The sequence below is a fragment of the Aplysia californica genome, unplaced genomic scaffold (assembly GCF_000002075.1).
Source record: "Aplysia californica isolate F4 #8 unplaced genomic scaffold, AplCal3.0 scaffold00570, whole genome shotgun sequence".
Taxonomy (NCBI): domain Eukaryota; kingdom Metazoa; phylum Mollusca; class Gastropoda; order Aplysiida; family Aplysiidae; genus Aplysia; species Aplysia californica.
The window spans coordinates 96136-111498 of record NW_004797840.1 but is presented as its reverse complement, the minus strand read 5'-3'; the positions used below and the strand labels follow the sequence as shown (position 1 = coordinate 111498).

Below are 15363 nucleotides of genomic sequence, written 5' to 3'. Positions count from 1 at the left end.
CGGACGCCACTGTCAAATGTGGCCATCGCGCAGCAAGGCGAGAGAGGGGCGTACGGTATCTAGTACTATAGTGTACATCTATGGTGCACAGTCACTTGAACAGTCACAAACTGGAAATTGTGAGTGTGACAATTATGAAAGCTTGTGGACTCATAACTTCATTATATTCATTTGTCTGACTGGTGGTTTATTGAATATGTTTGTTGAATGGGAAATCTAACAACAATAATCAACCAACAGCTGAACAGAAAAAGAGTTATGAGTCGTCAACATGCGTTCAAAATTGATACCCCCCCGATTTTCAGTTTGTGACTACATGTGTATTCCCTTTTCCACGTGGACTCCTCAGCGCCATGGCACTTTATTCCGGCATGGCACGTTGCGTTGACACGTTCACTCAATGCCTGAAGGCGTGTGTCACGATACGGTGGATTCAGACATTCGTCAATTTTTGGGCAATTACAGTTATTGGAGGTTAAAGCAGCACCTGGACATGGATGGCTGGTGCCTCTATAAATAAATCATTGATGGTCAAGGACAGTTATTGGTATCAACTTAAAACTTGTTCATTTGTCTTGCTTTTGATGAAAATAAGATACCCGTCTATCTTGAATATGAGTTTAGATTTTTGCGATTGAAGGTGGGAGGTTGGGTCGCCATGTATCAGGCGTGAAATAAGTGACAAACTGGCTGCCAATATTTGGCGAATTCCAAAGCTTGAGTAACCTTAAAAAACTCAGATTTACATTTTTCATGGCTTTCATTAAAAAAAATTTGCAGTAAAATCTGTACAGAAATATGTTCTTCAATGAACGAAAAAGGTGCTGAGTTGACAAGTAATAAGTAAACAATCACCAACCCTCCTCCCACCCCTGATAAAATTGCCCAATGGGCAGAAAAATATTGGATTCTTTGACATTAATTTTTAAAAAATGAGAGCCTGATCTCACTACGGTGTCTCACTTAATGTTTGGCTTCCCCCAGAGTACAAAGGAACCGAATACAAGGACGTCTGGTCCATGACAGAGGCTTGTCCATATACGCTCCCACTCCTCATGCCCTTCTGCTATAGGTACCTCAGAATCGTCAGATGTACCGGCAAATGCGGACTCAAGTTATACGTTGAAACAATCTTGTTTAGTGAAGGAGGTTAGTGCTTTTTCTTTCATCATCATCATCGTTGTTGTTGTTGTACATACGGTTAATACAAGTAGAGCTTGCTATTGAGCGGGAATTTACGTCAAACAAATCTTATCTTTTATTATGATTATGATTAGGATTATTGTCGTTATGATTATGATTATTATGATTGTTTGTTTTGGTAAGTGTTTTACAGCGCTCGAAACTACATAAGGTCATATTATTAGGAGCGCGGGAATTACAGGGTGGCCGTTTTCACAACAGTTCACACCACAGCTTTGTTTTCCTTTACGATAGCTAGGTTAAACATGGTGGAACTTCGGTTTTAACACTATCCGTACACCCTGGGGTCATTTTGTACTCTTCGGGGTTGTGTTCTTCACATTTTAGAATACTTCTAGTACGAAGATCTCTTTGAAACTTTAAGTATTTCTCCAAAAAATCATTTTGACAAGACTGCTATACAAAGTGTACGGATCGGATTAACAAGTGAATTTCCTCTTTGGAAAGTGGCTGCACAGAGTTCCTCACGTCGTATGGATGCGATAGTAAAGCACGACGTACGGATAGGGTTAAACGTTAATGTCCGTGAAGTGTGATTTGTGCTAAATGCAGACGGTGATTCTGAAGGGCAGAGTCCTTCCAAATAATTCCAATTCAGGACCGCTATCTGATTGGTTTTGTTTGTTTGGATTTCTTTTTTTAGAGCTTAAAGACAGAAAGACAGACATACAGACATACTTTAGGTCAGTCCCAAAGGGAGGGGGGGGGGGCATTAGCATCTCGAGTTCTTATGCACAGTAGAATTGTAATTGTAAATGGGCTGATTCATCAATGTCACGCTCATAACATTGCCTGAACTGCAACAGGGAACTGCTGCTTTTTCTTTCCTAATTTTTACTATCGTCATTTTCCTCTACTTCTTTTGTATGTTTTTCACACTCTTGTGATCCGCTATTTCCAATAGTCGAAGCAGACTTTGTACTGTTGATGCTAGAGAGGTGAGCAGAGTAAGTCTGATTCCCTGTAAGGACTTCTCCGTTGACATCCACCCGTTGGCGCTCATACGACCTTATTCAGTTGCGAGCGCCGTAAAACCTTACTAAAACTAAAAAGGCAGATAGACAGACAGAGATAGAGGGTAGGAAGGGAGGGAGGTTGGGAAGTGAAAATAAAATAATTTTATCTTTTCTATCAACATTCTGCAACTTTCACAATACGATCAAACTTGCACCTTCTGAACTGAACCCAGGAGACACTTCATCGTGCAACTGTGACGACCAATGCCCCCTGTATCGAGACTGTTGCCAAGATTTCCCGAAGGACTGCCCCGAGGTCTATGCACGCAGCCTTGAAAAGTTCAAGAGCATCAATCCTAGTGGCACTGTCTCCTCCCTTGGTTGTGTGAATGATTATTCCGTTATCTGCCAATGCCCAGCGTCCTTCAAAGGTAACTCAACTGTTTCCTTATCAGCGATTCTTTCTTAGGCTTCGAGTATAGTGCACTCGTGTCGTTCACGGCCGTACGCCGCACGGCTGCACGGGTCTTGAAAGTGAGTATAGTGAACCCGTGCGGAAGTCTGCTGCAACACACTTCATGGCGCTTACCAAGAAGCAGAAACTGAGTTAGATCTAGATCTAGTGGTAGAGAAAATGGTATAAGAATAGACATCTTACTTTATGGGTAGAGGCTTTACGAATATGCCAGCGTATTATCGGGGAAAAGCCACCAGAACGACCAGTTAGGATAATGTATAGAGAGGCAAGTCAAGATCGCATCCAGGGAGAATTGAGGGGACTGAAACAATTAAATGGTAATACTCCGTCAGACAATTTGAAACAGCAAACTTTCGTGTGGCAGCCAGAGCCGTTATCAACGACAACACAGCAACGAGAGTCACATGCCGAGAGTCAAAACGTCGACCCCCTCTCCCTCCCTCCCTTCTGTAATCCCACCAGGGAGACCCCCCCCCCCCCCGTTTTCCAATGTTCTCCCAAGAAGAGCACAGCACATCTCTCTTAGAGTTAGAGTGGTTCTTGTCACTCTTTGTGTATAAATTCTCGACCTCTCACTGCTGCAATTGGCTTTTCGTCATCCATGTTGGAAAGTTAGGAAGTAACTCTAGCAAAAAGTTTGGGAAGAGTTCTGCCCCTTCACCCGTGCTGCCGTGAAACGTGCGGTTTGCACAAACGTCAGAAACACGGGTCTAATTTTACGGGTCGGGCCGGGTGCAGTATACTCGGTTTCAGCCGTCTCTAGTAGGCCCAGATAAGGATTGGCTGGGACCGAGCAGTTCTTATTTACCGTTCGGCGTGCAGCCATGTACGACACGGGTGCACTATGCTCGCAGCCTTAATGTAAGAATTTCGAACCCGGGACCTATGGAATAAGAGGCGAACAGCGTACCTCCAGACCACGAGAACCCCTGTTATTTCAATTTTAAAGGTTTTATTTTAAGTTATCTTTTTGTGGCGTTATTATTGTTTAACCGTATCCGTACGCCCCAGGGTCATTTTGTACCCCCTGGGTTTTGTTTTTCACTTTTTAGAATACCTCTAGTATGAAGGTCTCTTTGAAACGTTCAGTATTTCTCAAAAAATCATTTTGACAGACTGCTATGCAAAGCGTACGGATCGGATTAACGAGTAAATTTCCTCTTTGGAAAGTGGTGGCACAGAGTTCCCCACTTCGTATGGATACGAGAGTAAACACGACTTACGAATAGACTATAACATGCCCGCATACACAATACCGCACCTACTGACCGATTGCGGGAAACATAAATGCACTTAAATGTGGGTTAAAAATGGACAGAGAGAAATAAAATGAGGTACAGTTTGTTTTTTACCGATTGCGGAGGGAGACAAAGTGAGTACATGTAATTGAGTTTATTAAGCAAAAGGACAATAATTCCATTCACGTACGAAGTTGCAACAAGGATTGCTATTATGTCCTGTTGTCTACACTCTCCTTTTACTGATGTAAAGTCTGGGTCTTCATAGAGTGTGAAGGAGGGTAAGGCTGGGTTAGATCTATCTAATTATTTAATATAGTAATTAGTTATTGTCTCAAAATGATCAATTAATTGTAGGCAAATCACCCATTGTACTTTCAAAGAGTATTGTTTAAAACTCCACTTCCCTAAACCCTTTATTTTGCTAGGTGACTTAAGTGCACACAGCCCCCTTTCGGGAGACAACCCACAGACCAGAAAGGAAAAATAATAGAAGATTTTTCATTCCAAAATAACATCTGTCTTTTAAATGATAGATCCTCCACTTTCAGTTCGTAACAGATCCACTTTTGGCACTTCAGCCCTTGACCTCACCTTTAGTACCCCTGACCTAGTCCCAGATCTTGAATTGTCTGTGCTGGATGATATTACAGACCATTTCTCAATTCTTCTTAAAAACAATTGCCTCCAAAACGACCCGATCCCTGAACGCTTCACTTTAAAAAAAAGCACACTTTGACGGGTTTGCAACTGAATGTTCCCAGATTCTGAATCTCACTTTCGACCTCAACTACAACAAATTCCACGAAATGCTCCTAGAAATATGCCACAAACACATACCAAAAACATGCCCAAAACCTCGGAAGAACGAGATCTGGTTCTCTGGGGAATGTGATGATGCAGTAAGGAAAAAGAAGGTGGCATATCGGAGAGCCGTCGACAACACTACCTCAGAAAACAAGATCAATTATTTAAAGGCTCGGGCTGTGGCACGTCACGTAGATGCCCCAGGGAGAGCAAAAGACAAATGTTCAGAAAATACATCTCCAAAATCAACAGCCAGACACCACTCAAGGAAGTTTTTAAAATCGCTAAAAAACATTTTGGGTAGACGCATAGACACCAACCGGCACGTTCAGAGGCGGGATGGAACCACAGGTGAAGTACAGGTAGACATCGCAAACACAATAGCTACGTCTTTCTCAAAAACCCATCCAAAGCAAACTACAACACCACCTTCCAAAGCATCAAAACTAATAGAGAACAACAGCACCTAAACCTCCACTCAAACAACACTGAAACCTACAACACAGACTTCACTTTAGACGAACTAACATCGTGCATCTCGGACCAGGGTAATACAGCCCCGGGTCAGGATGACATCCACAACCAGATCATTAGACACTTACCCACAGAAACACTCACACTCCTACTAGACATGAGTCATTAAAAAAAAAAATGTCGCATTTTTTAAATTTTGTGTACAGACCTAATTCCTTGGATACCAATTATATTAAATAATGCTTAGAATTGCCTTTGACTATGTTCATGAACAAGGTAAAACGTTCCTTAACCTTAAAATCAAGTTTTTAAACTGCCCAAGTCATATAAATTTTACAGCTCTTTTGTAAATCTTGCTCAGTAGGCAAAAAATGGCAAGTTCCGCCACACGTATATGTTTTTTAAAACATGCTTAGGGATAAAAATCATGGCTCCAGGGATTAAATATTTCACAGTTATATAGAGTATTAGACAGCAGTACTAAAGCAAAACAAATCTTGGTGCCCGTCCTTGTCTTATATTTGTTTATTAACTCTTTATCTCCATATTTTGCTTAACCCATTTCAAAGTTCTCTCCTGTTACCCAGTATTTCACACAGATGAATAGTCCCTAGATATAAATGTATTTCTTTGAGATTTTGCGAGTGAAGACTCCCTTCATATTCCTTTATATAACATGAGACAGAGGAGCTCATGCAATGCGCGATTGAAAGATACAGAGTCAAGTTCAACCCAACATGGTGAGTATTTGAGCATAAATGTCACTCCTGTTACCAGGGTCTATAACGACTTATTATACAGAAATCCGATACACTCTCCTTTGGTTAGGAAGTCTGCCAAGGTTACATTTAATGGTAAGACAATCCATCATGGTAATGATGTACAAAATTCCCTCCTGTTACTTTCCCTCCTGTTACCCGGGTTTTGGTAACAGGAGAGAATAAAAAAGTAACAGGAGAGAAAGGAAGGTGCTCAATATCTTAACTGACCACAGTTTGGGTTAGAATGTGAGGTAGTCCATGCTTAATAGAGTAAATGAAAGAGGTTAAAACTAAAGGCATGTTTGTGTTTTTCAACAAAATACTTGAATTGTAATTTTTATCTTTGAGTAACAGGACATAATTGAGAGTAACAGGAGAGAATACAAGATAGCAAGTAGGAGGGGTAGCTAAACCTGTCCCCGTCGTTTCATGCAAGAAAAATTCTGATATTATGCAAAATGAGCCCAAAAATGTGAAATTATGCGATTGTGTTAATTTTAACAAAGAATGATAAAGGAAAATAATCAGAAATTATGCAAAAAGTGGTCAAATTTTGCTAAATTATCCGGGGGGGGGAAAACCACGGGGACAGCTAAACTGTCCAAAGTTCGGGTTAGAAATGGGCCATTTATGCGCAAACAAAACAGAATAGTTATTATATGAAAGATGTGTCTGTACTTTTTCAACAATATTCCTGTATTGTGATTCTGTAATTTAGGTAACAGGATGGAATTGAGAGCAATAGCGAGGGAACAACAGAGTAAAATAAAAGACAAAACCTTCCATGTTTCCTTCATCGGTGACAATAATAATGCAACCTACTTTTGCTCCTCCAAAGTCTAGAACCTTCTAATTTGATAAATGGTATCGAAGAGTTCTAAGTATAAGTAATTGTGATATTGCGGGTTTAGGGGTTCGAGCCTCAGTTCGGTACAACGTTGTATCCTTAACCGTTAAATTCGGAGGTCCCACCTCTTAAATAATCTTATAAGGGCGTTAACCCTGTACCATTTCACCATTTTAACCAAAGAGTTCTTAAAATGTAGGTCTAGATCTAGATCTTTTATTTAGTTGCAGATTTAAAGTGCATTTCGCGTTGTAGCAGAGACGTAGATGTAGACTGAAGTAAGAAATACGAATTGTCAAAAATTTCGTTACACGTGAAATCAGCTTAGCTTAGTTGACTTCAGCACAATGCCACTTATGCTAGATCTAGATTGATTGTATGAAGGGCAGGCCCTATATTATAGTTGATTTCTCAAACAGGACTTTTAAAAATTAAAATTAAATTTTGCATTTTTTTCACCAAAGATAAAGCTGACTCCTGCTGAAAAAAGTTATAAAGGAGAGACAGAAAGAGGCGAAACATGAACTCAGTAAAGACGCTGCTCGACATGCAATATGAAAAGCAAAACTGCATCAAAGACAAAGAACAAAGAGAAAGGAAACCTGTTGTTTGTATGATTTCAAGAGACCATTTGGCAGCATGTGTAGAATGGAGAAAAAAGAAGAAAGACACAAATCTGAAGAGGAAATCAAACTGTGCCGATGACAAAACAGCAGGTGCCCCATCCTCAAGTGTGTTATTTTTTTCTAGACTAAAGTGTAGGTTTGCAATGAAAACAGTGCAGAGAAAAAGAAAATTAAATGTGAAAATGAAAACCTTATCTGAGAGCAAGAAGGCAGTGAACAAAATACTGAAATTTCCATTTGCTCTCCTGGATGAATTGAAAGACTGATAAAAGAAAACAAAAGTATTCGAATGTTGGCTTCTGAAGAAATATTAAGAAAGTACAAAATCCAGAGCAATTTTTAGTTTTGTAGAACTCTCAACATAAAGAACAAAAGGAAATTGAAGAAAAAAGTGCTTTCAGCTCTGCAGATGGAGAAAGTTTCACATTTAGGGGTTTTTTCCTTTGGCGTGACAACTCGAGAATTTTGAACGGTTTAAAAATATTGTTACCTTGAAAGAGATTTAAAAAAACCCCAAAAACGTATGTTGAATGACATCGTAAAACATCTGTACAGACAGTACCAGAGCAGTTCAAACATTTGTTTAACAAGCTTTTGGCAGCGGAAGCTATTTAATAATCATATCAAAACACTTGTGCGTCCAAGATTTGTGGTAACACACAGTTGATAGCTGACGCATTGTTTATGCATTGTGTTCATCTGAAGGTTATTCCTGCTCAAGTTTAGCCCAAACATGCATGCACGGATCGTGTGATCATAGAAACCCAGTCCCACTACTAAACATCACCATCGACGGGACACAGCTTAAACAAGTTGAGGAATTTAAATAGCTTGGGAGCATGCTTACATATGACGAAAGATTGGACATAGGAAAATTGAAATCAGGACCCAAAAGCAAATGCAGAAACCTATAAATAGTCAGCACTATTCACCCATAAACACCTACCAATGGAAGTAAAAAGACAACGACTTATTCACAGCATATTCCTTCCAACACTGATTTACGATATAAAACAGGAAGACGAAAGACTGATAAACGAAATTTGACAGGGAATAAACCGGTTATGGAACAAGAACATCAAAGAATGAAGTGGTTTGGTCATCTGATGAGAGTGTCACCAAATCACCCAGCTTCACGAGCTTACAACTCTAATATATTATTATGTCCGGATACAAGGGCAGGTGCAGACCACGCAAAACTTGGCTGGATAGCGTTATAGAGGATAGAGGTCCTCTGAAAGAATAACATTTCAACAACAGAAGCCACCTACCTTGCCCTTGATTGAAAATTGTACCCCCCCCCCCTCCCCCAACATCTAATGATGCAAGAGGAAGGATGAAGCAAAGTAAAAGGATCCAATCCTAGCATACTCTGAAGACATGAGACTCACTGCAACGTGGCAAAAATGGGTAGTAATGAAAGAAAATAGAAATCCCGAACGGTGAACAGAAGAAAATAATAATCACTCTGAAGAGAACAGAGACTGGGAGGCTGATGCCATTGTGGGCTTTATTCCAGAAAACGTTTCGACAGTACAAGTTATACGATTCTAATATGGACCATCAGTTTAAGGAAAGACATGGAGCAACCTTCAAGCCAGTGAAGCAAGAGTACAATATGCTAGCGTCGCTCAAAATTGTTTGAGGAAAATGGAAGAGGAAATACAAGGCACACACGTTGGGGCTTTGCAAAATCAACTCCCTACACTACACACTGGTAACTTTACTCTTATTTTATATGATCTCTTATACTGCGTGGTGTCGAGGAGAGATTCAGTTCTCGGACATGGGCCAGGTGCGTTGCTTTTCGGATCGGCATAGCGTGCCTTCGAAGGATGTCTATGACTCCATCGATCCCTCTTTTTTTATTAGCCTTCCTTTTGTTCCCAAGGCATCGACTCGCATCTTGTAGACCTTCGAGGCTGGCACTTGAGACCCTATTCTCATTACGCGTCCAAACCATCCTCTCGATATATTTTGTTTCGACGCCCACTTATTGTTTGATGCCTTCGTTCTTTTACATTGGTAACTACACCCAGTAAATAACGTCTCCACAGAATATGTTACATGCTTTCAACATTCCCATCCATTCTTCGGTTATTCCTTTAGATGATATCACTAATATAAGTGTTTCATTCTTGATGAGTTTTGTTGTTAAAACCTGATAACAGTCTTTTATGTTCCCTCCTGTTACCTACTTTCTCTCCTGTTACCCACTTTCTCTCCTGTTACCCACTTTCTCTCCTGTTACCCACGTTTCCCTCCTGTTACCACCCCTCTTTACGTTCATTAAAAAAAATCTTGAACTTTGTTTTTAAAAAGTAAGTGTGGGATTAGCTTCACCTTACTGCTAAAAAGATTAGAAATTCATATGATCACAATGCGTTTGATCTAAGAGTGAGAATCACCAACTGAAGCTCTAAAATTTTCACTGAATTTTAAATGTGGCACTTAAATCCGAAATAATTTTGCGTGGATTGTTAAACTGGAGTGCTTTTTTATTATTTTCCTGATGAATAAACCTAGTTTCACCAACATATAGTGCATTACCCCCCCCCCCCCCCCCCCCCCAAACCTATTCCAGTAACACAGCTCTATGATTTCTGTTGGTAACAGGAGAGAACTTTTTACTAGGACTCTAGCCCAAAAGTTGCCGTGACGCTGTAATTTGACGGAATTAAGCTCAGAAATTTCACATTTATGTCTATAGATGGTTGATTCATTTCATCAATATTATTTCGAAACTTTTCATAAAAAATTATTTTTCGAAAAAAAGAAAATCTAAAATGTGACATTTTTTTGAAAATGACTCATACAACGACATGTGGCGGTTGCACTCCTTTCCGGAGTCTTGGCGACTCGCCACTCTCATTCCAATACCCAAATCTAACAAAGACCACACACACCCATCCAATTACAGACCAATAGCATTAACGAGCTGTCTGTGCAAACTTATATATAGAAAATGATTCACAGGCGAATCATGCGGTTTCTGGAGACGACGGGCTCGCTGAGCAGTTTTAAGTGTGGAATCAGGAAAACACGTTCCACTCTGGATCACCTGGTCCACCAGGAGACCTATTTACGCGAGACATTTGCCGAAGGATGCCACATGCTCGCCATCTTTTTTTACCTAGAAAAAGCCTTCGACACAACCTGGAAGTAAGGCATTCTCAGAGACCTGCACACTCTCGGCATACGCGGTCACCTCCCTGCCTTCATTGGCAATTTACTGAAGAACCGTTCCTTCAAGGTTCATGTCGGATCCTCCCTTTCAGACCTCCACCAACAAGAGAAAGGTGTCCACCTGGGAAGCATCATTTCTCCTCTCCTATTCGAAATCAAAATAGATTCCATCGTTAAGTCCCTCCAAAATAGCATAGACAGCTTGTTATACGTTGACGACTTCTTGATATGCTGCCGTTCGAAAAAACCCCAACTAAGGCAGTTAAACTTGAAAAGTGGCTTCAAATTTTCCCTGTCAAAGACGGTAGCAGTGCACTTTTGCCGATAAGGCAGAGGTGTGCTGCAACCGGATTTGACGCTCTACGGGAAAAGCATTCCTGTCCAGGACGAGGCTCATTTCATCGGCATTATATTTGACAAAAAACTAACATTCATTCCACCCATAAAAGACCTTCGCGTGAGGTACCAGCAAGGGTTAAACGCGTTGAAAATGTTATCGCATCCGGAGTGGAACGAGGACTCAAAACACCTTCTCCTCCTATACATCTCCCTTGTCCGATCCAGGCTTGACTACAGCTGTCAGGTCTATGAATCGGCAAAGCCCCACGTCCTGAAGATGCTAGATCCAGTACAAAACAAAGGAATCCGCCTCGCCCTGAGGGCTTTCCGCACTTCTCCGGTGGAGAGCCTCCAGGCGGAGGCAAACATACCATCACTTACACTCAGACGCTCACAACTCTCACTACAATACGCCAGTAAACAAAACTTAAAACCAGAGAACCCAGCACACGGTTGTGTTTTCATAACAAATTCAGAAACCATAAACAAATTCCAAAACAACGAAAAACTCATCAAACCCTTCAGCCTGAGAGTCCTTGAAGACCTTAAAAACATACTATAATTTTCCAAACAAGACATCCAACGATTTCTTTTCCCCGAACGCCCTCTGTAGCACATCACCAAGGCAAAAATAGACTTACAGCTGACCCCACACACCAAAGCAAGCACAAACACCAAATCATTTAAAGCAGAATACAAAAAAAAAAAAAAAAAATAATAGAAAAATACCCCAATGCGTAGCTTATCGTCACAGATGGCTCTAACTCGGACTCCGCTGTGGGCGCCGCTGCCCAGAGCACTGGGGAACAGCGACTCTATTTTTAAAAACAGGAAAAAAAAATTGGTCTGGGGAACAGCGACTGCCCTAAGCGAATACCTCGTCGTGATGTATTGATGATGGTATCGATACTCCAGCGGCCCGCCAAAAAGATGTTACAAGAAACATTTAAAACTATGTATAATCGTAAAAATAATATCAAATTCGGAACCAGCGTGTCCAAATTAACAAACTAACTCACGCAGGGGCGAAGGCTGACTTGTTTGACAGGGTAATCAAAGTGAAACGGGACCAGATATGGCCTGTAGATATGACACAAGAATCTTACTCGAGGCGGCGACTCTGAGTTGTGAATGAAAACAAATCCAGAATTCATATTGTATGTTCAACCGCCAAAATAATCGGGAAAGTATCTTATTAAATTTCAGTTCCAACTAAAATTAAATTTAACCATAGATGTGAATACATAAACACAAAGCAAAGAAGCAGAGACGTCAGTACTAGATCTATATGTTATAGATCTACCAGTGAGTCTAACTCTTTGGTAGAACATGACAATTATCATTTTTAAAATTTTACATTTGGCTGTTTTTGTTAGCCTTCCGCGGCCAGGAGCTGGTGTCATAATCGAGGTCACGATCTGATTATAGGACGGTAAAAAGTCGTGGAAAAAAAGCAAGCACTAACAACAGTGAAGAGATTGTTAGGAGTTAGTTCCCCTCACATTTGTGAGGTAGACTCGACCAGTGTTAGTTAGCTTACATAATCAGGGCTTGAGATAGATTTTAACTATGACCCCAAAGGGGTGAACAGGGTATATGTGGCAATGAAACAGCTTAGACTGCTATGCACATGTTCCCTTCAACTATATTGGTGGACTCTTCCAGCCTCACTTTAAGCTTACTTAATCAAAGCTTGCGACTGCTTATGGAGTGGCCTGAGAGGGGCGAGGAGGCTATTTCTGTGGCCGTAAAACCGTTTTGAATGTTAGGCATACTGTTCATTGTTGATTACGAACGTCTTTTGACATTTAATTTAAGAGGTTTACGTTTATGGATGAATTTGACATCGACAATGTTTCAAAATGAGGAAGGGAAGCAGTGATTATTTGATTATATAGACGCTTCGCCCCTGAACTCACGGATGGCCGTTTTTCTTGTTGGATTTAGAAGATCACAAAAAGAAATATTTTATATAGATTGAACCAAGATTGCATCTTGTAGTATACTCCTATCATAAAGAGGACAGACAACTCAGTATAATAACCACCCACCCCCTTTCCCCCCCCCCCCACCTCAATGTGAAGTGACAAGTGGGAGGCTGTGACGGTAAATTCTTTTGAAGTTTGCCGCCGCGCGGGATTAAACTTTGTGCGCAGAATTTTCAAAATAATTATCGCAGCTAAAAACTGATTTCATTTTCGAAATCGGCATATGAAAGTAAGCAGAGAGGCTCACGTTGAACCTGATTTGAGGCCATATTTTAAAACTGGAGCAAAATTTGTTTTTCAATTGTCTATTTTCAATCTTAAGTTATGTATCAAGGACACCCAGTGCGTTGTAAGTGCATCTGACGTCAAAGCTGTTAGGACTTCACACTGCACACTAGATATCTACTATCTACTAATGCACAGTCACTGTACAGTGTACAATATGGTGACTTGGTCGAAAGATATTGTTACTGTTATTCTTAGAGGCCTACAGATCCCTCGAATGTCTGTGGACGATTAAGTCCAGAGACTACAATAACAAATTATTAAGAGAGGGCGTAGGGAGAGTTTGTGTCATTAGAATTTTGCAACTAATAACTTCGTGGGCGTTTTTTTTACGTTTGTTAAGGGTAGGTGGCAATTAATATTTCTAACTTTGTTATTAATACATACCAGCATCATTCAGAGTGATCATAAAACACTCCCGGAGTTCAAAATGAAATTCAAAGAGCAAAATATAATATTTCTTTGAGGAATTTGAAAATATTTCATGTTTTTGGGGTACAGAAGCAATTTTGACTCAATCCGGCCCGCGCTCGCGCTTAATCAGTTTATTGACTAAAGTGCTTATATTTTCCCATAAGCATACAAGCAATATAGTCTGTGATCCTAAATGGGCTTGTTTTGATACTTGAAACCTCTAAAGAGATATTGAGGATAACGTCATAGCTATTGCTTGACTCTGTTAATTTTCGCATTTTCACATCAACTGAAGCACTCGAAACAGCATTTGTCAAAATCGGTGAGAGATATATCAAAAAGCCCATTTAGGATTACAGAAAATTCATTTTTACATAGTTAGGCCAAATATGAAAGAAATCCTCCACGTGAGTTTCAAATGAGAGTCCGGGACGCAACCCATACCCCTTAATTTTTGTCGTTTTGAGAAAACTTGAAAAAACGTACAGATTTTGTCATAACTTTCTAACCAAAACAGAAAGGAGCATGAATTGAATTGTATAAAGACAATTAATCATTTTTCAATGTACCCAATTCTTTTGTATCTAATTTTAAGAAAAAAGTTACCCCAAAATACAGTAGGTAGTCATGCAACAGAGAGGTCAATTTAGTGGTAGTATTAACTGAAAAGAAGAAATATAGGGAAATTTGTCAAAAACATGCAACTCCAAGTTGCCAAAAGAGGGAAAAACAGCCATAAATTGCAGAAGGACTTCTTTATTCCTAATCAGTCCCTCTTCCTGGGCAGTAGAGACATCTGTCGGTCCAATTTTCCTCCTCTAAAAGATGGTTCCTTTCCTGTTTTTCTAAGCTACACCCTCTATGGTTGTCTCTGCCCTCTATATTTTGGTACAGTCCCTTCTAATGCCACTGTCCATGGTTCGGGCTGAGACCTGCAATTTTAGAAACGGCATAAGCGTCTGGGTGCTGAGGGCCCCCAAATTCCAGTCTGCAGTAGTGATAGCAAAAGCTGCTTCTACTCTTGGTTTGGTCACAAAGACCGTCTTAGGGCCCTTCAACCAGGTGTGAACTTATGGAAACTCCCATTCTATTTTTGTGTCATGCCAAGCGCGTACTTGATCTCCATTAGCTCATCTGTGATGCACAGGCTTCACAAATGAGGGGTTTTTAGGTGGGTAGAAAGCCTTCCCTTTTGTGATGGTGCTGTGCTTCTTTGGCTGTAATGCCTTTTGTAAAAGTACAGTATAACACAGATAGCTTGAATTCGTTGGAACTGGCCTCGGTAGTTCGAGGCATCCGTAGTTCTAGGGATCTGTAGTTCGAAGGATATCTTTAAAAGATAGAGAAGGAAAAAAACCGGGACCGCAGGCACAGTTCTACGGATGCATGTGTGATTTTGAGTCTTCTGTGTTTGACCTGTCTGTGTTATACATGTACTGTAAAAGTACCAGTTGTTTTCACTAGTAGGTGGGCATCTGTCATGATGTGGGTCTCCATCTGTGCTGGTGCTGTGCAACAACGTGGCCACCACTGCTTCTTACATTAGCAGTGGAAAGAGTTGAACAACCTCAGAGGTTTTGTGTAATAGGACTGGAGACATCCAATCTTCTCCTGGTTGAAAAGAATAGAAGAGAAAAAAACCCTGGAAAAACCCCCATAGGAATAATGATTTAGGTGTTGTTATTATCCTCTGCAGACAGAAGCTGGCAACGCATTCATCAATGGCAAAATTGTAATTTCAGACTAAAAACCCATTTAACT

General features: G+C 40.4%; 1 protein-coding gene across 1 annotated transcript in view; it reads left to right on the top strand.

The window, feature by feature from the left end:
* The window catches only part of LOC118478447, a 53435-nt gene that overhangs the window by 34150 nt on the left and 3922 nt on the right, over positions 1 to 15363 (top strand). The window contains exon 3 of the mRNA XM_035972056.1: positions 14497 to 14626. Coding sequence (XP_035827949.1) covers positions 14497 to 14626 — 130 coding nt within the window. The remainder of the gene's footprint in view (positions 1 to 14496; positions 14627 to 15363) is intronic.